This window comes from Elephantulus edwardii, unplaced genomic scaffold (assembly GCF_000299155.1).
Source record: "Elephantulus edwardii isolate Elephantulus edwardi_28Jun2011 unplaced genomic scaffold, EleEdw1.0 scaffold00151, whole genome shotgun sequence".
Classification (NCBI taxonomy): Eukaryota; Metazoa; Chordata; class Mammalia; order Macroscelidea; family Macroscelididae; genus Elephantulus; species Elephantulus edwardii.
The window spans coordinates 1,210,596-1,234,387 of NW_006399901.1; the positions used below are offsets into that span (position 1 = coordinate 1,210,596).

Sequence of the window (23,792 nt, forward strand, 5' to 3'; positions counted from 1 at the left end):
CAAGTCAGAACTGACTCAGAGATGACCCTCCAGTGGGCTTTCAGAGGCTCTAAACCAATCACACAAGAGGAGATTATCCATCTTTCTCCCAACGAGCCCTTGGTGGATTCAAACCTTCAGAGAGGTGTCCCCTTTGGGTTAGAAACACAACCCCCACCAGACCTCCTTAGGTAGAAAGTGGGGACTAGAGGAATTTGTTTTGAGGAGCAGGAAAGAATGAAAGTGAAATGGAGGGTGGGGGCAGGACAGAGGAGAGGCCACCGAGAAGCTACTGGGAATTCAGTCATGAGCCATTCACTTCATGAATGTTAAGGCAGGTGCATCACTGCTCAGCCCTGCGGACCTCGTCCAGGGAACAGGTATCCCTGCTTTTCAGGTCTAAAGGGGAGCCCCTTGTAAGAAGTGGGCTTAGCCACACTCCCTAGCTGGGACACCAAATCTGGGTGAGTCCTGGAGGCTGAAGGATGCGTTAAGCCTTGACTTAGTGCGGGAATCTTGGGAACTGGGGATAAAACACACCCTCTAGTCATTAAGCATTAGTTCTCCCCCGTCCTGCTGGGCCACTGTGCCAGGGGAGAAGGGTCATGTGGGTGGGTGGCATTCCCCTACCTGGAGAATGAGGCACCAGGAACAAGAACGAAGGTGCTAGGGGCTGGCAAACACAAGCACAGAGGTAGCCGGAGTTGTCACTACTTTGTGGGGGACCCCACCGCCCCAACATCCTGGAGCTGTTCCTCAGAGGCCTTGTCAGGGAGCAGCACCTCCACAGTATAACTGACCTTCTTGGCATGCATCAGACTGTAGGTGTTGTCAAAGCGCAGGACATCTGCAAAGGTGGACAGGTGTTCATTGGAGTGGCCAGTGGAGGCAGAAAAACCAGCCCTAGGGCCCTTGGTACCAATGGGTCAACCTGCCAGTCAGCTATGGTCTAGCCCAAACCCATTTCCTCTCACCATTTGATACTTATGCTACTTAAAACCAACAGCACACAGTAAGTCCCTTCTATATGCCAGGAACCTAACACTTTTAACTTCTTGGATCCTCAAAGCAGCCCTGTGAGTGAGGAAGGTCAAAGCCAAAGTCATTGCCATACAGTTGGGATCGACCCATTGCTGACCCTCCAGCAGGTTTTTAAGAGGCTGTAAATCACATGGGAGGAGATTGCCTATCTTTCTCCCTCAGAGCAGCTCGTGGATTCAATCCGCCTGACTTTGGTTTGGCAGCACGACTCCTTACTCAGTAGGCCACCAGAGCTTCCTGTGAGGAAGGTACTCAAAACTCACTGCCATTAAGTCAGAACTAACTCACAGCTGACCCTCAGCAGGTTTTCAAGAGGCTGTAATTCACACAGGAGGAGATTGACCATCTTTCTCCCGTGGAGTAAAACTGCTTACCCACTAGGCCACCAGAGCTCCCTCGTGGATGCAAAAACCGTAGTATCTATAGTCATTCACCCCCACATCATCCCTATATATTCATCCCTCAACCCAGGGAGGAGACCTGTTGGCTCCCGAGCAGAGGGCTGAGCGTCTTCTTTAATGCCAAGGTCAAATGTAAACTCTGGGACTCGAGGTGAGCCCTTGGATTTCTCTGGTCTCTACTTTGCTCACTCTTTCTTGCTTTCCATCTTCGCATGCGTTGTTGGCTCGTGCATTTAGTAAAACACTTTCTCCTCCATCAGAACTTGACCTTCAGTTCTCCGTTTTCGAACTGTGTTCCTCATAAGGGTGGAAGGCTAGGATATTCATAGGCGATGTTGTTAATATAAAAAACAAACACCTGGACTAGGAGGCCTGAGGATGAATGGCTTTGAGTTAACACATAACGCCCTATGGACCACCAGAGCCCCTGAATATTGCATAAACAAAGGGAGTTCTGGAAGTGTGGTTCATATAGAGTTGTATTGTTAACCCAAACATGGCATTTCTCTGATGGGACAAACACACGAGTGGTTCTGAGGGAGAAAGGTGAGCATCTGAGCCATTCCTAAGAGCTCTGGGCCAGCTAGGAGTCAGTTCTCTACGGTAATGGTTTTGTTGTGGTTGGTTTTTTGTTTTGGTTTGGTTTTTTACTGCCTGCTGAAAGCCCACTGAAAGGTCAGCTGTGAGTCAATTCCGACTCAGGCCATGAGTTTTTGAGCTGAGATTATATAATTGTGAAGTTGGAATTTTGCCTTGTGAGCGAGATGCCACCAAGGCAGAAACAGGAAAAGTGAACGCAGAAACACTGGCGATAAGGCTTCTCTTTACTTGTCTCTGAGCCTGAGAAGCCCAGTGTGGGCCTTCCTGGTTGCCGAGCTTCCATCCCAGCCGGGTGAAGTCCAGTTCTTTCTCTATAGTGAACCAGTGCTCTGCTATCCAGACTTGGGGGCGCTCACACCCCAATGCCTGGAGCCAAGCTTCCTGGTACCTGTGGGTCTCGGAGTTTACAGAACCCCCTGTCTTTTCTTGAGAGCTGGTATTAGAGTGGGCCTGCAAGCCTGGTAAGAGACGACCAGCTGTCTACCCACCAGGAGACCAATTACTGGAATGAGCACTTACAGACACCCGCCTTGACGCACGTGAGGCTCCCGTCCTCGGGCACCATGTGGGCGTTGTAGCGTTCGCTGCCCAGCACCTCCGTCATCTCGCCTGCCCGCTGCCGCTCTCCTATCTTGGTCTTCAAGAAAACCCCAAAGCCGATGTCACCTCCTTCTGATGCAAACTGCCACCTGCAGTGGACAGAACACAGGCCACTGCCCAGGCCCCCAGAGCGCCTCCCAGCTGTGCCCAGGAATGGAGTGGCCGCCTCCCCTACCTGAGCACACAGCCCGGGAACAGGATCTCGTTCTCCACCTGCAGGGAGGAGCCTCGGCCCACAGACTCCGTGTGATCGTACTGCATCTTCACCTGGTTGCGCTGATAGAATCTCTTGGGCACGAAGCCTCCGTACTGGATCTGAGGGTGGAGGCAGGTGAGCGGGCACTCAACTTGACCATTTGCTCCCTCCCTGTCCTCGGGGCACCTGTATACACCTTGGTCAGGCACTTGGGGTTCCCATCGGGGTCAGTCATCGTCCCCCCAAACTCTGCAGGCAGCTGATCGGGGCTGATGAACTTCTGTAGGTCCTCCTTCCAGTTGGCTGTGGGGGGATCCGGAAGGAGGAGTTAATCCGGGGAGGAGCCCGACAAGCTCCCAGCTGGCTCTCATGAGCCTCTGTTTCTAAGAGCATCTAAAAGCTTTACGTGGTCACTCAGGCCACCCCTTCCCCGCTGTGACTGGAGAGGTCATCTGGGGTCATGCTAGGCCGGTGTCTGAGACAGGAGGGCCGGAGAGTGATGGAACCTTCAGTCCTCATCTGCTTCCTGGCTGACACATGGAGGTGGGGGCTCGGTCCAGAGGCCGAATCACTGACCTCCTAGAATCACTATCTTCTTGCGCGTGTCCTCACTCATGAATGACTTGACCAGGTTGAAGGCCACCGGGAACAGCTTGGGGGCTGAAACAGATGCAATAGCCTGGAGAAGGTGGACCAGAAAGGACTTGGCCAAAGTTAAGGTCATTAGAGCTGGAATCTACCACTTACAGCTGTGTGACTTTGAGTCTCCCGGTTGTTAACTGTGAAATGGAAATTACGTAGAATGTGTTATGTGTAACACCGGCCAAGGCGCCTGGCTCTCACCAGTCAGCCGCCTCCCAGAGCCTCACTGTAACATGTGAGCCGTAAGCAATTCCCATTGCCCAGTGGTCCTTTGTCCTTCTACATTCAAGGTCTTCCCCCCATGTTGCCTTGGAACTCTCTCGAGTACAAGTGGCCCAGGAAGCATCTGCGTTAAATCTCACGTTGCACCCTAAATCACTTATCTTCCTGGGCACTTTCAGTGAGCTAGGTTCTGTGCTATATCATCTCTATGCATTTAAGCCTCAAGGGTCTTTTGTTGTGGTTGCTAGGTGACATCAAACTGATTCATAGCAACTCTAGGAATAACAGATTTGAACTTCGCCCCATCCTGCACCATCCTTATGACTGACTAGCACTGGGAAAGTCTGCTGTTAGGGACCTCTCCAAAGTCTTGAAGAGCAATGATATCAGTTTGAAGACTAAGGTGTTGCCTGATTCAAGCGATGGTCTTTTCAATCAATTGTTATGCATTTGAGAGCCAGACAATGAATAAGGACGACAGAAGAAGGATCGATGCCTCTAAGTTATGGTGTTGAAGAAGGGCATTGAATATGTCATGGACTGTCAAAGAATGAATGGGTATGTCTTGGAGAAAGTGCAACCAGAATGTTCCTTAGAGGCAAGGATGGTAAAATGTCATCTTACATACTTTGGGCATGTTGTTAGGAGAGGCTATGCCTTGGAAAGGGAGAGGAAATCCCTCACTGAGATGGACTGATACAGTGACTGCAGCAATAGACTCAAGTGTGTCAGGGGTACAGGATAGGACAGGGTTCAGATCTGTTGTTCATGAATGGTATGTGACTTGGCGGCACCTAACAACAACATTGCAAGCCACTCCCAAAATGGACAAATTGAGGCTCAGAGTCACAGAAGTAGCTATACTTGAACCCAGATCATCCCTCTGGGTCAAGAGTACATATGGAGCTCTGGTGGCCTAGTGGCAAGAAGGTGCACTGCAATTCTGAAGGTGCATGGTTCAAATCCACCAAAAGCTCTGATGGAGAAGGAGGAGCAATCTTCCTGTGCCAGCTGGATTCGACTTGACGGTACACAACAAGGAAGAATGGTGGCTGGGGGTGGGGCGGAAAGAGTACACGGTACACAACAAGGAAAAATGGTGGCAGGGGGGCGGCAGGAAGAGTACACATAGTGAACTCTGTTGTCAGGAAATCAAAAGATGAATTGCAACAGGGAAATCTGCTGTCAGGGACTTCTCCAGAGTACTGAGAAGAAGCAGTATCAATTGGAGACCAAGGTGTGCCTGATTCAGGCCATGGTCTTCACAATTATTTGCTATGCATCAGAGAGGGGGACAGTGACTAAGGATGATAGAAGATTCAATGCCTTTGCGTTGTGGTGCTGGAGAAGAGTCTTGAACACACCATGGACTACCAAGCAGTCTTATCTGTTTTGGAGAGGGTGAATACAAGTTTCTCCTTGGAGGTGAGGATTTTGAAGCTCTGTAACGCATACTTTGGGCATGTGGCCAGGAGGGACAGATCATGCTCAGACGGGGGGGGTGGTGTGTGTGTGGGGGAGGGACAACACAGGAGAGGAAGACCCCAGATGAGATGGATTGATACAGTAACTGGGGCAGTGGGGGTAGGAGTGTTGGAGTCAGTGAGACTGGCTCAGGACAGGACAGGCTTTGGAACTGTTGTATATAGGGTTGTTATGGGTCGCAGATGACTCAACAGCACCTACCACCATGACCACCACTATATGACCATTTCAGACAGCATTCTGCTCACGGTGTAAACACCAACCAATGTTATCCCTGAACCATCTGTTACCAGTGCACACCGAACTTAGTAAAGCAAACAACAGCAAATGTTCGGAAATGTAGAACTTATTTCAACGCAACATACTGGGATATGTTCGTTACGTAGAACATACATGCTTTGTATGTTACAAAAGCATCAGTCTGTGAAGGACTGACATGAAAAAGAAAAAACAACCAACTGTCCAAAAATGGTTCTTCATAAGTGATGGTTTGAGAAGCACCCTGAACTCATGAGCTTACCCACTGTCCCCCAACTCCCACCTTTTCTATTTCCTCCTTCCCTGGAAGATCATGTCACTCACTTCGAACAGCAATTAAATTCTTCAGTGTCTCGGGGTAATTTGCTTCCAATGTGGCAAAAAACTGTGGGGTCAAGATAGGTCAGGTTAAGACTGTGCCCACTCAGGATCCTCAGTCGCACTCAGGACCCCTAGTCCCGGATCTCTGTAGTCCCTGAACTTTGCTGCAGTAAGATAAGAGGCCCTTGATAGCTCTGGTGACCTGGAGAGTCCTGGTGGCCTAGTGGATAAAGAATTGAGCTGCCAACTCAAAGACAGGTGGTTCAAATCCACCCCGCACTCCAAGGGTAAAAGATAAGCAACCTCCTTCTGTGCAAGTTATAGCAATGAGTTGATTTCAATTTGACAGCACATAACAACGGCAGCACAGCCCCCTGTCTTCCTCTGATTCTTGCCCTTTCTTCTCTTGGGAAGGTGGATTCCAGACAAGGTTGACTAACTGGACTTTGACTCTCCCTTTATTGGCCCAAGAGCCCTTGTGCCTCCAGGCCCAGGCCAGCCTCCCGCTTTACCTGCTGGTAGACCTCCACAGCTGGCTTCCACAGATGTCTCAGGCCTAGGCCTTCCATGTCAAACACCATCACCACTGTCTCGATCTTCCTGCCCAGCTGCATGGGAGAAAGCAGGTCTGTTGTCACACAGCAGATCCAGCAAGGATATGCTGACTAGAGAGACTCGGGCACTTCTGCCCACCTTCCTGTCACCACGTGGCACGCTGCCGGAGAGCTTCTTAACAGATGGACTCCACCTAGGGCCTGAGGAGAGGCCGCAGCTGAACCTGAAACAGTCTGGTTGAAACTGTCCACTTGAAGACCTCATTCATGACTCCTTTGTGTGTGAGATCATATACTACATCAGTGAAGGGAGTTTTGGTGGCTTCAGTGGTAAGGAATTGCACCGCCAACCCAAAGGTATGCAGTTCGAATCTGCCAGCTTCTCTGCAAGAGAAAGATGGGCATCTTTCTCCTGTGTGATTTACTGCTTCTGAAAATCTTGATAGGGTCAGCTATGAGTCTGTTCCCATTCGATGACACACAACAAAAACGTTAGTTGACATTGCTTCATGCAAATCCTAGATGTGTGGCTGTATAGGCAGTGAGATGCAGAGTGGGTTTCAAAGCTCTGAGGTTTACTTTCCTCTGTTTCAAGATGAGGATAATTTTAGATTTTTACAGAAGAGCTGCAAGGGTGTATTGAGATAATGAATGAAGATTCCATAGGTGGGTCCTAAGGAATATTATTAGTATCAGCAGCAGCAGAATCAACAGCTCCAATGAAGAATACTCTCCAAGTGGCTAATAATTGTGTTGCTGTGTTGTGTGACTTTAAATTGCGCCTTTGGAATTGCAGTGCAACCTCTTGCCCCTAGTCCACCAGTGCTCCCTGATGTTGTTGTTAAGTGTCATCAAGTTGTTTGCGACTCGTAGCAACCCTATGTGCACCAGCTCTGAACCCCGCTTTATCCTAAGTCAACTTCATCATCTCCAACACACCCACCCCCATATCCCAGTCACTGAATCAATCCATCTCATTGAGGGTCTTCCTCTCCTGAACTGTCCCTCCACCCTCCTAAATATGATGTCCCTCTCCAAGGACTTTACCCTCCTTGCAACATGCCCAAAGTATGTCAAATGGAGCTTCAGAATTCTTGCATTCAAGGAGCAGCCTGGTTTCACCCTCTCCAGGATGAACCTGTTTGTTTTCCTAGCAGCCCATGGTATATTCAATGCTCTTCTCCAGCACCACAGCTCAAAGGCATCAATTTTCTATCATCCCTAGTCACTGTCCAGCTTTCTGATGAATAGCAAGTCATTGTGAAGACCATGGCCTGGATCAGGAGCATCTTAGTCTCCAGACAGACATCATTGCTCTTCAATACTTTGGAGAGGTTTCTGACAGGAGATTTTCCTAATGCAATTAGTCTTTTGATTTCCTGGCTGCTGGCACCAAGACTGTGTTGACTGTGAAGCCAAGCAAACTGAAGCTGTAAACAATCTCAATCTCTTCACCATCTATCATGATTTTGCTAGTTAGTCCAGTGGTGAGAATCTTTGTTTTCCTGATGTTGAGCTTTAATCCATACGGAAGGCTGCAGTCCTTGACCTTCTGCAGCAAATGCCTCAGGTCCTCTTCCATATCAGTAAGAAAGGTTGTGTCATCAGTGTAGCACAGGTTGTTGATGAGTCTTCTCCAATCCTGATGTCACATTCTTCCTCATAAAGCCCAGCCTCCGGGAAGATCTGTTCCACATATAGATTGAAAAGGTATGAAGACAGGATGCATCCCTGACATACACCATTCCTGACTTTGAACCAGGCAGTATTACCTTGCTCTGTTCTGATGACTGCCACCTGGTCCATGTATAGGTTTCGCATACACACAATCAAGTGTTCTGGGATTCCCATTCTTCTCAGAGTTAGCTACAGTTTGTTGTGATTCACATGGGCTCCCTGAAACTTGTGTTAAATGTATAAAATCAGCCAGTTCTGTCTTGAAGACACGCCAACCATTCAAACCACTGTTATTGAGTTGATTCCAATTCATAGTTTAATAGGGCTTGAATTGCTGACCTTTCAGGTTGTGTGTGCTTAACCACTGCCTCATTCTAGTCAAACCAGGCACCGTTAAGTATGTCATTGCGATGGTTAGCTGCTTTTGAGTCAACTCTGACTCATAAAGACCCTTTGAACAACAGGTCAAAACCCTGCGCCATCCTTGCAACTTGGCCAAGCTCAAGCCCATTGTGACAGTCACTGTCTCAACCCATTTCTTTCAGAACCTTCTCTTTCATTGGCCTTCTATGTTTCCAAGCATATTTCTTTTCCCAGTAAACATGGAGCTTTGCAATTCTTTTTCCACTGTCATAAATCTCTACCAATATGGATCCTACTTCCATACTGATCCACTACTATGTGCTTGACATTGCCCTGGATCCTGGGGACACAGGTCCTGGGGACCTTGGTCATTCACGCCCATGACAGAACAGTGCTCCCCAGGGAGCCATCTACACACCTAAACACATGAGACCAACACAGGATACATTTGGCATTGGATTCACTTGGGGAGGAGGGTGTCACTGGCCACAGAAGCCTGTTGATATTGGGGGTCAGCTCAGGTGTAAGAAGAGCTGCACCTGGACAGATGAAGATCCTCATTGATGTGGAAGCTCCTGCTTCTAGGACTCAATATTTTCTGTAGCATCTCCACAGGCTCAGCTCTTAGGGTCCCCATAAAAGATATGCCCCAAGTTCAAAAGTCCCTGCTCTCAGGGATCCCAAAGCAATGGCTCCCCCGTTAAGCTGTCTGAACTTATGCAACTCACCAACCAGGGAACATCTTTGTCAAAAGCAAAGCTCACTGTCCACTAGGGCAAGCCTTTCGGGGTCTCAGTGACAGAGTTTGCTGCACCCAAGGGCAGCATCTCATGCTAGGGGACCCTTGCCTCAGGCCAGCAGAGGCAGCTAGATGCTGTTGGATGAATGCCTAGGAGAGAAGCCCAGCTGCACCGGGCTGAGTGCTGAGGGCTGAGAGAGGAAGAAGGCAGGTGACGCCTTTCCCTGGTCTTAGCGCCCCCTGCCGGCAGGTGTTGCCTGGCCCAGCCTCTCACCTTCTCGCTCTGCAGCTCACACTCACCTTCTCGCTCTGCAGCTCACACTCGCGCAGAAGGATCTCACAGGCCTTGATGCGCTTCTTGATCATCTCCTGCTTGGAAGCTGATAATAAGAGGCCCTTGGAATCCAGGTTCCCGATGATGTCAAACCATACGGGGCAGCCTTCGTAGTCGTAGCCACACAGGCCCCCGGAGTCATACAGCTGGATCACCTGGACGTGCAAAGGACTCCAATGCAAACCATAACCCCCCCCCAAGCCATGCCGCAGCTCCCCCAGGGGTCAAGGCTGGGGGAGGGGTGGGAGCGAGATGGAGGGTCACTGTCACCTCTGGGGGCTGCCATGTAAGGATGTGGTCCAGGTCCTGTTGCTTCCGGTACTCGGCGTGCTGCAGAGACAGGACCAGAGCTGAAGGTCTCGCCTGCCCCAGAGGACCCCTCTGCCCAGAGCCCCAGAGGACCCCTCTGCCCAGAGCCACCGGGGAACTTGTCAGAGCATGCCCAGCATCACCAGTACAGCACTGGATACAGGCTAGGAGGGAGGGGAGGAGGCAGAGATGCAGCAATGGATGAAAGGAGGGAAGCAGTAATGTGGAAACAGATGGGGAGAGGGTGTCACACTTGTTGCCAAGCCTGGGGCTCGGGCGTGGGAGGCAGGGTGCCAGGAGGGATGGGCCCTCACCTGGCGGAGCATGTCCTCAGCTTTCTGCAGGTCAAAGTTCCTTGCTGCAAGAAGTGAGAGAGGAGGTGTGAGACCGGATCCAGAAAGAGCTTGAGGTGACGATAGAGGTCACTAGTCTGGATTTTTTTTTTTTAAAGCAGAGATCTTTGATATTCCAGAAGGTTTTGAGAGTCCTTAACTCCAGTTTGTAGGCTTTTAAAAATGGCTTGTTCTAAAGGGAGCTCTGGTGGCCTACTGGCAAGAAGCTGCACTGCAATCACGAAGGTGTGCAGTTCAAATCCACCAGATGCTCCGCTGGAGAAGGAGGGCACTCTCTTCCTGTGCCAGTTGGATCTGACTTGATGGTACACAACAACAACAAAAATTAAGAAAAAATAAAGAAAACAGAATCCAAAATAGGAAAAGTCAAAAAGCAAAAAATGGTTTGTTGTAGAGGTTGCTTTGTTATTATCGTTGTTAGGTGTATGAACAACAGATCTGAACCTTGGCGTGTTCTGTACCATCCTCTCCACCTCTGTCATGGTCAAGCCCATTGCAGCAGTCCCTGCACCAACCCATCTCGTTGAGGGTCTTCGCCGACCGTCTGTATTTCCCAGTATGATGTCCCTCTCTCTCTAAGAACTGGTTCTGTCAACCTATAATATTTGACAACACATAGGGAGCTCTGGTGGCCTAGTGGTAAGGAGCTGCGCTGCCAACCCAAAGGCAAGTGGTTCGAATCTGCCAGCTGCTCTGTGGGAGGAAGATGAGCAATCTCTTCGAGCGTGATTCACCGCTTCTGAAAACCCTCTAGAAGGTCAGCTATGGGTTGGTTTTGACACAAAGGTACATAGCAACACAACTATAATGGGACAAGAGATTACACTTCCCCCTCAGCCCTAACATATATACAGGTATACAGTGTGAGGGGTGGGGAGGGGCACTGACTTTATGGCAGATATACCTAGGCTGGTATTCTAGTTTTTTCTTTCATTGTATTTAAATATAAAAACGTTTTATTTTTTTTTTTGCTGCTGCACATTTCCCCGCCTCCCCCTGCCACTTGTTCCAGATTATTGTCATACATGTAATGCCTAATTACATATTCCTTTCAAACAGTTCTTCCCCTCATCTGTTCTAATGTAATGTTCATTATCTAGCCACTCTTTTCCCATTCTCTCCCCAACTTCTCCATGTCTATTCTATTTTACAATAGCAGTGTTATACAGTATTTGTCCTTTTCCGATTGAGATATTTCATTCACCATAATGTCCTCCAGAGTCCCCCATGTTGTTTTACAAGTTCATTGTTTTTCAGTGCTGCATAATATTCCATTATGTGAATATACCATAGTTTTGTTTTTTCTTTTTAAATCCATTCATTTGTTGATGGACACTTGGGTTGTTTCCATCTCTGCTATTGTGAATAGGGCAGCAATAAACATGGATGTACATACATCTGTTTGAGTTGTGGCTCTGGCTTCATTTAGATTTGTCTTTTAAAAATGATTTTCTAGGGAGCTCTGGTGGTCTAGTGGCAAAAAGCTGCACTGCGGTCCCGAAGGTGCACATTTTGAATCCACCAGATGCTCCTCTAGAGAAGGAGGGGAAATCTCCTCTTGTGCCAGTTGGATCCAACTCGACAGGACACAAAACATTAAAAAAAATATCTAAGAACAATTTATGGTGTGATTGTGGGCAAGGCCCTTAACTTCTCTGAGCCTCCATTTTCTGTTTGTTACATGAGAATCATGTCTTACTTCAGAACTATTTAGATGATGGCATGAGATAAAAGAGATACAGTTTTTGGCAGAGTAATTGGCTCATAGTGAGTTCTGGAAAAAAGCCTCAATTAGTGTCATTGGGGTTGTGCTGTTAACCCAGAGGTGACCCCTCTCTGGTTCAAACCCATCAGTGACCCCATGGGAGAAAGGTGGGCGCTTTCCAACCTGCTGCAGGTTCAGCTATGGATTCGTTCTGACTCGACAGCAGTGAGTGAGTGGGAGCCGACATAGCAGTTACTGCTCAGCTGCAAACTGAAAGGTGGGTGGTTCAAACCCACCCACCACTCTTCAGAGAAAGATGTGTTAATCAGCTTGAGTAAATATTCCAGCCCTGGGGAATCTCATGGGGATCTTCTGCTCTGTCCTGTATTGTTGTTAAGAGAATCGACTCAGTGATGACAGGTGTTGTTTTGATCATTTATTTCCACAAATAAACATATATTCATTGAAAAGCATGACATCCTGTTTTAGGAATGTCGTGTGCTCAGTGATGAACTAAACCAATGATGGGATCCAGGATCAGAGGTTGATAAGAGGTGGGGACTGAACTATCCTGATCACCGACTCCCACAAAAACCCAATGAGGGTCACCAGCTTTCCCTTGAACACTTCCCATGATGAGCAGCTCACTACCTCAACATTTTCGTTTTGAGCATCACAATGAATTACAGTCTCATTGTCAGGCACCATTGGGAATCTAGGAAACCACTTGTCCCTGTGGCAACCCTGCAAATATTTCAAGAAAAATCATCACGTTCACCTGCTCCATCTTCTTTCCAGATTATGGATTTAGGAAACTCATATTGTGTATTCACGATGTGTAATTAAATTATCTGTGGTAACTGGATTATTGTTCTCTGGCAGCCACAACTGAACAAGGCTGCTGAGGACTTGAAGTTAATGAAACACAATTCTTTCTTTTCATAGGTATTTCTTTTCTTTCAACATTGACCACAGTCTCCAGTTCTATGTTTAAATTTAAAGTGTTCGTGCCTGTTGTTAGGGGCCATAGAGGTGACTCCTGTGCATAACAAACTACGTACAGTTGATCAAAACCCCTGACTGATCCCGTGCCATAATCAGCTTCTTTTGACACCCTTATTCCCTAGCATTTTAAAGAGGTCCTTGACTGCAGATTCACCCAATTCAGTAAGTGGGTTGATTTCTTGACTGCTACTTCCTGCTGTGTTGATTCTGGAGCCAAGTAAAGTTAAATTCTTGGCAACGTCACTCTTTTCACACTTAGGCATGATGTTGCCTGTTGGCTCAGTTGTAAGGATTTTAGCTTTCTCGATGTTGAGGCATAAACCATACTGAAGTCTTTGATCTTGTGGAGTAAGAGCTTCAAGTCCTCTTCCCTTTTAGCAAGCATCAAATGTGATAGTTAATTTTTCATTTTTAATTCTACTATTCTGTTCAAGTGCTTTCTTGTGCATAGGGTTTTTGAAGGCCTGAATCCTTTTCCCTAGTAGGCCTTAATTTAGATGTTCGGCTTTAGAGTGATTCCAAAAAAGAAGATGATCTGATAGAGTGTGGATATTGTTGAACTGTGTGGATCATAACAAACTGTGGCTGACTCTGAGAAGAATGGGAATCCCAGAACATTTAATCATGCGAATGCGAAACCTATACTTGGACCAAGAGGCAGTCGTCAGAACAGAGCAGGGTAACACTGCATGGTTCAAAATTGGGAAGGGTGTACGCCAGGGATGTGTTCCATCTCTATACCTTCTCAACCTGAATGCAGACCAGATTATCCAAGAGGCTGGGCTCTGTGAGGAGAAGTGTGGCATCAGGATTGATGGAAAATCTATCAACAATCTGCGCTATGCAGATGACACACCCCTGCTTGCTGAAACTGAGGAGGACCTCATGCACTTGCTGCAAAGGGTCAAGGACTGCAGCCTTCAGTATGGACTAAGGCTCAATGTCAAGAAGACAAAGATTCTCACCACTGGACCAATTGGCAGCGTCAGGATGGATGGCAAAGAGATTGAGATTGTTCACAGCTTCAGTTTGCTTGGCTCCATGGCCAACACTCTTGGCACCAGCAGCCAGGAAATAAAAAAACGTATTGCGATGGGAAAGTCTGCTGTTAGGGACCTCTCTAAAGTACTCAAGAGCAGCGGTGTGTCTCTGGAGACTAAGGTATATCTGATACAGGCCATGGTCTTTGCAATCAGGGAGGATAGAAGGAGAATTGATGCCTTTGAGCTGTGGTGCTAGAGAAGAGTATTGAATGCACCATGGACTGCCAAGAAAACAAACAGATTCATCCTGGAGAGGATTAAATCAGGCTACTCCTTGGAGGCAAGGATTCTGGGGCTTCGTCTAACATACTTTGGACATGTTGTAAGGAGAGACAGGTCCTTGGAGAGGGACATCATGCTTGGGAGGGTGGAGGGACAGTGCAGGAGGGGAAGACCCTCTATGAGATGGATTGATTCAGTGACTGGGGTAATCGGGATGGGTGTGTCAGAGGCACTGCGATTGGCATAGAATAGAGCAGTGTTTAGGGCTGTTGTATATAGAGTCACAAGTGACTAGATGGCATATAACAACAACAACAACAACAACAACAACAACATCACTAATATAATATGCAAGCAAAATCTTCCTGAAGATCATGCAAAAACGACTGGAATAACACATCGATAGAGGACACCAGAAATGTAAGCTGGGTTTAGAAGAAGCCATGGTATTAGGGTCATCATCACCAAGGTCAGATCGATCTTGGCTGAAAGCAGAGAGTACCAGAGGAATGTCTATCTGTGTTTCATTGATTATACAAAAGCATTTGACTGTGGGATCACAACAAATTGTGACTGACCCTGAGAATAACAGGAATCCCAGAACACTCAATTGTGCTCGTACAAAACCTAAACCTATACTTGGAACAAGAGGCAGTCATCAGAACAGAGCAAAGCAGCACTGTAATGGTTCAAAATCAGGGAAGGAGTGCATCAAGGATGTGTCCTGTCTCCATGTCTTTTCAATCTATATACAGAACAGATCATTTGAGAGGCTGGACTTTATGAGGAGGAATGTGGCATCAGGATTGAAGCAAGACTCATCAACAAATGAATTATGCTCAAGACACAACCTTACTTGCTGAAACTGAGGAGGGCGTGAAGCATTTGCTGCAGAGGGTCAAGAACTGTAGCCTGCAATATGAATTGAAGCTCAACATCAAAGAAACAAAGATTCTCACCAGTGGACCAATTGGCAGCATCATGATAGATGGTGAAGAGGTTTAGATTGTGAACAATTTCAGCTTGCTTCGTTTTACAATCAACACTCTTAGCATCAGAAGTCAGGATATCAAAAGATGGATTGTATTAGGAAAATCTACTAGGAGCAGAATCCACTTATTAAACAACATGCCTCCAGAAACTATGAACTTTGATAAATGTCAGTAGTTGTAGAGGGGCTTCAGGCCTTTTGTTCATAGGGTTGCTGTGAGTCATGCTTCACTTGAAGGCAATCAACAACAACAACAACAACAACTGCCAGGGACCTCTCCAGGGTGCTAAAGAGAAAAGATGTCAGTCTGGAGACTAAGGAGTGCCTAATTTAGGTCCCGGTCTTCACAATTACTTGTTGTGTACCAGAGAGCTGGACAATGACCAAAGATGACAGAAGAAGAATTATTGCCTTTGAGTTGCAGTGCTGGAGAAGAGTATTGAACATACAATGGACTGCCAAGAGAACTAACAAGTCTGTCCTAGAGAGGATTAAACCAAGCTGCTCTTTGGAGGCAAGGATTCTGAGACTTTATCTGACATACTTTGGGCATGTTGCCAGGACAGATTAGTCCTTGGAGAAGAGCATCATACTTAGAAGGATAGAGGGACAGCGCAGGAAAGGAAGATCTCAGATGAGATGGATTGAGACAGTAAATGGGGTTATGACAGCAGGTGTGTCAGAGACAATAGATTCACTCAGGATAGAGCAGGGCTCAGAGCTATTGCACATAGAGTCACTATGAATCCAGGTGACTTGACAGCTCACAACAACAATAACAATAACAACAACAACATTCTGTCAAATAACACTGATATTTTCTTGACACTGATATATTTTCCAAATGTTCAACTATTCATGCATACTTTAGATTAACTCTCCTTAACCACATTGTGAAAGCTCTGGGGTCTAGCAAGTAAAAGGTTGTGCTGCCAACCCAAAGGAAAACTCAATGCTATCAAGTTGGTTCCAACTCACACACCTGATGCTCCACTGGGTTTCCCAGGTTGTTACCCGTAGGGGTGGAGGTTGACCAGCTTTCTCCTGTGTGGATTCTAACAGCTGGAAAAGCACAGCCTATTTGGGTCAGCATAACAACTCCCAATGAAGTAGGCTACCAGTGCTCCCTCATGCTTCTTTGTATGTACATTAATAAGTAAAGGGCTTATAATTTCCTTTTCTTTTATTGCCTTAAGCCAGCTGATGACAGAGGAATTTATACCTTCGAGTTGTGATGATGGAGAAGTCTTGAACATATCATGGACAACCAAGAAAACAAATAGGTCTGTCTTGGAGAGGGTGAAATCAAATTTCTCCTTGGAGGCTAGGATTTTGAAGCTCTGTCTCACATACTTTGGGCACGTGGCCAGGAGAGACCAATCCTTGGAGAAGGACTTCATGCTCTGAAGGGTGGAAGGACAGTGCAGGAGAGGAAGACCCCAGATGAATGACTTGACACAGTACCTGGGGCAATGAGGGTTGATGTGTTATAGTCAGTGAGGACAAAGTAGGGTTCAGAGCTGAGTTGCAGGCAACCTGATGACATATAACTATAACAGCTACAGGCTTCATATAATACCTTTTAGGCTTTTAAATACTTGACAACAACTAAAACTTTGGAAGAAATCATCTCTGAAACTACTGAGGTCTGAGTTTTGGGAAAGGGAAGAAGTTTCTGGGCAACTCAGGCGCTGACAGCATTCTCTTTTTTTGCTTATATATTGGGGTTAACCAGAGTGCCTCAGTCATGCAAAAGGTTAACATGAACATGCTCAGCTGCTAACCAAAAGGATAACAGTTCAAATCCACCCAAAGGTGTTTTAGAAAAAAGATCTAACAATCTACTTCTGAACAGTTAGCACAGTTTTTCTCTGCCTCTCAGGGGGGAATCATGAGCCGGAATTGATTCTACAGCACCTGGTGAACTGGCTGGAGTTAATGCGCCAGGGAGCAGTGAGGGTGGATGCTGAAATGGACAAGGGCTCAGAGGCAGTGAGTCACACAGGAAGAGCTTGTCCACCCACCCTTCTTCTGTGGAGCAACTAGTAGATTCGAACAGCATGCCTTTGGGATTGCCAGTGTAGCTTATTACCACTAGGCTACACTCTCAGCTGGATCGATCACCTTTCTTTGGAATGAGCATAAACAGGCATCAATATGAAGGGTCAGCCTCTGGTGCTATATCTGCTAGTCTAATGTTAAGTGCACTCTGTTATACACAGAATTTTCAAAGACCTTTTATTTCGGAGGTGGGTGGCCAATCCTCCTCTCTAGTCTCTCTTGTTTCCCTGGTCTGTTTTAATGTTGCCAGGAGGGACCAGTCCTTGGAGAAGGGCATCGTGTTTCAAAGGGTGGAGGGACATTGCAAGATAGGAAAACCTGGCATGAGATGGATTGAATCACTAATGGGTAATGGGGAGAGGTGTGTTGGAGACAAGGAGAATGGTTCAAGAGAGGACAGTGTTCAGAGTTACAGTACATAGAATCGCTATTAATCGCAGGCAACTCGACGGCACATAACAACAACAAAGTAGTTGAGGCTCATAGTGATTCCATGGACCACAACAGATGGAAACCCTGTCTGATCCTGCCCCATCCCCACAATCTCTGTTGTGTGTAATCCCATTTTTGCAGTCACTGCGTTAATCCATCTCATTGAGGATTTTCTCCCCTTTAGCTGAATCTCTTCATCAAGCATGTTATCTTTTCCTAGGGACTGGTTTACTCCTGAAAACATGCTCAAAGTATTTGAGTTAAAATCTCACCATCCTTGTTTCTAGAAAGCATCTTGGCTTCACTTCTTCCAAGTCAGATTTGTTTATTCTTTTGGCAGTCCGTGGTATATTTACACTATTCTTGTGTACCACAATTCAAAGGATCCCGTTCTTCTTTAGTCTTCTTTATTTATTGCCCAATGGCCACATGCATATATGAAGCAACTGAAAAGACCACAGCTTGGGTCAGGCACACCTTAATCTTTAAAAAACATCCTTGCTCTTTAGCACTTTAAAGAGGCTCTTGGCAGCAGATTTACCAAATGAAACACATAATTTTATTTGATTCTTGTGCATCCAATCAGGTTACGTTCATGTGTATATTCACCATTTGTGTTACTGAAATAAGGTATTTGCAATGGAAAGGTCATTGGTCTTGCAAAGTCTTATCATGTGATCGTCAGTGCCATTTCTATTAATGAGGCCATATTTTCCTTCTTTCATTCCAAGTTTCACATTCCAATGACTGGTAATTATCAATTCTTAATAATTGATAATTAATAATAATAATTAGTAGTATTATGCATCCTGTGTGTCTGATCCTTTCCAGACGGCAGAAGTTGATACAAATCTTCAATGACTTTCTCTTTGGCATTAGTGGTTGGTGCATAAACTGAAATCATAGCTGTACTGACGGGTCTTCCTTGTAAGTATATTGATCTCACTGACAGTGTGTATTTCAGGATGGACCTTGAACTAGAGAAAGATCCAGAGGTGTGTACTACACACAGTGCCCCATAAGGTTGCAAGCAGGTAGTGCTTTTGGCACGAACTCTAAGCTCACCTTGACCTTTTTTGTGCTCATCCACGGCCATACACTCCACCTTGTCCATCAACCCGCAACCTCACTGTGCAAATGAGGAAACTGAGGCTCATTTCCAAGGCTTTTTGTGCCATGCTAATGGAATGATTCCCCCCCCCCCAAACTAGCAGGCCCCTGAGACTTTGTTTTAATCACTCTGTGGTGTTGGCGGCCATGTCTCTTCACTCCTCTCTCTCTCTTCCTTCACTCCTCCCATCCTCCCTCTTTCCTGCCCACACTCCAGCCTCACCTCGGAGCCAGCGCAGAAGGAAGTAGTCATCTGGCTTGGGCAGGGTGGGCAGCAGGTCCTGAAGGTTCTCTCGGAACTGAGGGATGTAGAGTGACGGTCAGAGATACTCCCACAACACATGTTCCCAACCCTATCCCAGTCCCTCCCTGCCCTCAGGCAGCCCATTCACCCAGCAGAGGGGATCACAGATTAGCAGCAGCCACTCCTGGACCTTTTTGCCACCGGAAATAGCGCGTTGCCCCACTCCACCACAGAAAGAAGAGCGGGAACTCTTTAAACTCTGGGGTGCCCTGTGCCATAAAACTCTCACTCCATAGACCTGAGGTGAGACCCCAGCATCTTTATCTAGTCCAAAATCCCTGAGTGATATCTATGCAGGGAAATTAGAAAGAGTTGGGTATGTTGCTCTGAGACTGCGTTTTAGGAGGCAAGTTATTGAAACCGTGAGCCTCAGTTGCCACATCTGTGCAATGGGAGCAATGGTAACTCGAGCCAACGGAATGAGCTTGTGCATTTGAAGTTCCCTAGAATAGGAACTTGGCTTGGGTTAAATGTGGGCACTCAGCAAGTGTGGAAAGACTGAAGCTCAGGGCAGTGGAGTTTGTGTGCAGAGAACTGAGACAAAGATGGGCAAGGAGGGACCTGAGAGAGACTCCATTAGTAAATCTCTCAGGGTTGTGCAGGGCAACCAGCTTGCTGGGGAACATTTCCTGGTGGCTGAGCTTGGGGGAGATGACAGATTGACACAGTGACTGCAACAATGGACTCGGGTACAGTGGAGATTATGAGGATGGTGCAGGACAGAGCAAGGTTTCAATCTGTTGTTCACAGGGTCACTGTGTGAGTCTAACAATAAAGGTGATGGCTGGAAGCTGAGCTCGGGACCCAGGGAAGAGACTTGGCTGTCATGGAGATGGAACAAACACAAAATGAGTACTAAAAGCTGAACACAGACATTCCCTGTGAGCCAGCTATTCCACTGCTGGGAATATACCCTGAGAGAATGAGAACTGGGGCACAAGTGGAGATTTGTACACCAATGTTCATAGCAGTGTTATTCACCATGGCAAGAACATGGGAACAGCCTACATACCCAACCTCCAACCACAACAGAACGGATGGAGACATTATGGTACATTCACACGATGGAATACTATGCAGCACACAGGAGCAATGATTTTGTAAATCACTACCTAACTTGGAAGGGACGGGGGAGCATCATGCTGAGTGAACTCAGTCTCATAAGGGCAAAGCTTATATGAGATCTTCATTGGAGAACTAAAAAGAGAACTAGTAAAATATGCATGAGGATCCAAAGGTAGGAAGGTAGGAGCAGAGGGGTGAGGACAGGTTGGGGGGAATCATAGGGTGGCACAATTTGATGGATGGAGGGAGGGTGAGTAAAGGAAATGGGAAGAATCTGGCAGGATCAGGAAAGACAGGGCAATAGTGGACATAATTCAACATTGATTAATTTTATAAAATATAATAAATTGGAATGATTGTATCAAACACAACTGAATGATGGTTTGTGTGAAACACAATGTATACAAACTTTGTAAGCAAGCCAATATAAAATAAAATTAAATTTTAAAAAAACTAAATGGAAAACAAAAAAGAGTGCTATGAAGTTCATACAGCGACCCCACAGCACTCCTTGGAATTCTCAGTGGATGGGATCTTTTTAAAATATATGATCAGAGGGAGCTCTGGTGGCCTAGTGGCAAGGAGCTGCAACTACAATCCAGAGGCGCACGGTTCAAATCCACCAGATGCTCTGCCGGGGAAGGAGGGACAATCTCCTCCTGTACCAGTCAGATCTGATTTGACGGTACACTCACACAAATATAAGATTAAAAAAAATAAAATATATGATCAGGTCTTTTTATCTGAAGCATTTTTGGGTGGATTTGAACCTCAATTATTGCTAATTGAGGTGTACACCTCCTACCCAGGGCTCCATCTACAGGAGCTAACAGAGATGAAAGCAAATTCAATGGCTGGGTTTGGGAAGAGTAACCTGAAAAATCAGCATTTGGGGTAAAAAAGCCCACAAGCCAACTTCCCTTAATGGATAAAGTTTACAATAAGAATGCATTCCTACTGGGGGTGGGGGTGGGTGGCTGGTCGGGGAGAGAAGTGCAGTAATGAATGAATGGAAATCCAAAATCTCTGTAAATGTTCATTAAAAATATTTTAAAAAATGATGTAAAATAGAATGTATATGAACAGTTGTAAGAAAAAACAATGTAAAAGAAAGATTTTATAAAACACAAGGTATATGAATGAAACATAATGTAATTATTATATGAAAATCAATAAAATATTAAAAAAAAAGAATGCATTCCTGTGTGGGTCACAGAATCAGAAGAGAGTTAACACAGTTTAAGCAGCTCTAGAGTTAACAAGCAATGATGGCATCAGGTGTAACAATCCCTGGTCCAAGCAGGAGGGTTTTCTTGGAAAGTAAGTACAGCCACTGGGCTCCTGGGGTTCTTTTTTTTGGAGATGGTGGTTAATGATGCCAGAGGAACGAGAACCCTATAGCACTCTTCCCTGAAGGTGATCCAGTGTCGCCTTCATCTCATCCTTAGGGTGGGTAAACTTCCTATCCTCACTTTTCAAGTGAAGAAACTCAGACTGAGGGCGAGAGGGAGGAAATGGCAGACTGGAGGCTTCCAACCTCAAGAATGCTGCATGTACCCTGTGGACATCTACGCAGTGGATGCTGGGGAGCCTCAGGGAAACCGAGGATGCCTCACAGGAAAGAGGATGGGCGATCTCCTCCTGTGTCGCCCACTGCCTCTGAAAACCAGCTGTCAGTTCCAACTCATCGCACAAAACAACAGCAGGAAAAGCAGCACCTGGCAGTGTGACTGGAGTCTTTGGGGATTGCAAGTAGACTTCTAATCTCAAAGGCTGGATGGAGGTTTGAATCCACTCAGGGGCACCTGGGAAGAAAAGCTTGGCATTCTGCTTCTAAAATGAAAGGCTTACAAATCGCATGGAGCAAGTCTGCCTGAGGTGATTAAAACCAGGTGAGGGGAAAGGAAGAAATCCTGCCTGGGTGCCTGTCCAGAGGCGTGGGCCCATGGGTGAACTCCCTCCTTTTTCCTGCTTTTCTGGGTTTCTTCCTCCAATTTAAAAAAATAGTGAGCATTTAAAAAATGAATAGCTGAAGAAATAAGAGGTCTCTCTGAAATAACTCATCTCCACAGGCCCAGTGCCATGTGCAAACAAGTCACAGGCAGCTGAGAGGGAGGCACTCACCAGGAAACCCCTTTCTCCTTCACCCTGAGCCCTTCCCCTTCATCTAAGAATTATTGCATAATTTGGAGACTCTGTCTCCTTCCCTAGGGCTCCTCCTCAGCCAGAAACACACACACCCATACCCAAGGATTAACCTGGGGGTCTTCTCATTCACCCAGGGATACCTCTGCTTTACTTGACGATCCATCCTTTATTTCAGGACTTCTTCCTTCACCTGCAAACCCTTTTCCAATTGGAGACCCCTCTTCTACACCCAGAAAAACTCCTTTCCCTGAGAACCCCCTCTTTCATCCAGGAACCTTCTTGTTCCTCCGAAACTCTCTCTTTCACACAGGATTCCCTTGCTTGCCCTTGGGGCTCCCTCCTTTTTCTGGGAACCCTCTTCATTCAGGGATACCTCCCCTTCACTTGAAGATTTCTCCTCTTCACTAAGGAATGTCTTCTTAACCTGAGCACCTCTTTCTCCACCCCTTTCTTTTCAGCCCGGAATTCCTCTGGGAAGTCACAGGTTCCTATCCCTGACTTGCTACTGAGGCACATAGAACCTCAACATTCTCCCTTCCCCAGGTCAGTGACACTCCCAAGTGGGGTCTGCAGAGTCCTGTTGAAATGGCCAAGCTTACATTTCCCTTTAAAAAAAATTAATAATAGAGAGGAGGCGTGGGCCCTGAGGAGTGCCAGAATCACAAACCAACCAAACAACAGCGTCGCAATCTGGACACGAGTGCTGGGTGGCCTACAGCCCAAGGCTGCCAGGTAGCTCGCTGGCTATGCCACTGACCCTTCCACAGCTCGCCCAACAGTGGGAGAGCCAGGGCCCCCAAAGAAGCTAGAGTCTAACTGCATAGCGCGGTGGTGGGCTGGGGGCACTGTCTGGAACGTGGGACAGGAAGATGGGCATGGAGCCCTGTCCTTGGAAGGTTGGATTGGGCCTGAGCTCCCCACCCCTCAAAAGGCCTCCCGCTCAGGGTCTTATGCACAGCAGTCTCTGCCCTGAAAGCCATCCTAGGAAGCAAGTCTGAGCTTGCCAAGGTTCGGTTCCCTCCTGGAAAGTGAGAGAATCCTGCAGGTATGGAAGCATCAGGTCGCGCGGAGGTCTCCCAGCTCTGATCACGTCTCCTGCCCAGTGTGCTCCTCACCTTGGCCAGCACCTCCTGCTGCCGGGGACTCAGGTCTCCAACTCGGCCGCTCATGGTGCCGCTGGGCAGCGTGCGGGAGAGCCTCCGTAATCCTGCGGCTCGGGCTCTCACCTACTCTCCAGGCGGTTTTTGCTGCGCTCGCCCAGCGCGCCCCTGATCTCACCCTGCGCAGGGTCCGCTGCGTCCCAGAGGAGTCCAGGCGCACAGATCCGTGCCCAGCGTCCAGGCGTCCTCGCCATAAAGATTGCGAGCAGTTCCCACGCCGGACAGAGGGCGGGGCGTAAAAGAGGGAGGCAGGCACTAAGGACTCATAGGTGTTTCAGACTGATGACACTTTGTACAAACCGACCTAGCCCCTTAGTGGAACACTACATCTTCCTAGTCAGTTCTCCAGCCCTTTCCCTCCCAGCTTGAAAACACTCTAGCTGATAGGAGAACCCTCATGTGCCAAACGGTTCTGTTCAGGATGGTTTATCCACTGCTGGTGGAATACATAATGAGGGCAGCTGCTGTGGGA

The 23,792-nt window shown here is 47.1% G+C and overlaps 1 protein-coding gene across 1 annotated transcript; it reads right to left on the minus strand.

Moving 5' to 3' along the window:
* Window positions 1-689: 689 nt before the first annotated feature.
* Window positions 690-23,329, minus strand: SEC14L4 (SEC14-like 4 (S. cerevisiae)). Its single transcript, XM_006894787.1, has 12 exons — window positions 23,276-23,329; window positions 18,867-18,942; window positions 10,036-10,079; window positions 9,683-9,742; window positions 9,379-9,567; window positions 6,258-6,353; window positions 5,749-5,809; window positions 3,394-3,477; window positions 3,014-3,120; window positions 2,797-2,936; window positions 2,541-2,710; window positions 690-826 (listed from the first exon to the last, which is right to left on the minus strand). Exons 1-12 carry the CDS (start codon window positions 23,327-23,329, stop codon window positions 690-692), a joined length of 1,218 nt encoding a protein of 405 aa, XP_006894849.1.
* Between the last annotated feature and the right edge of the window lie 463 nt (window positions 23,330-23,792).

What these genes read in the sequence shown, in the direction of transcription:
- SEC14L4 (XM_006894787.1), bottom strand. Translation starts at nt 23,329, where the DNA reads ATGAGCGGCCGAGTTGGAGACCTGAGTCCCCGGCAGCAGGAGGTGCTG. An exon ending in GAAGATAGTGATTCTAGGAG is followed by an intron (nt 3,121 to 3,393) that starts GTCAGTGATTCG and finishes ATCCCCCCACAG; the next exon opens with CCAACTGGAAGGAGGACCTA. An exon ending in GTGCGTCAAGGCGGGTGTCT is followed by an intron (nt 827 to 2,540) that starts GTAAGTGCTCAT and finishes CCACCTTTGCAG; the next exon opens with ATGTCCTGCGCTTTGACAAC.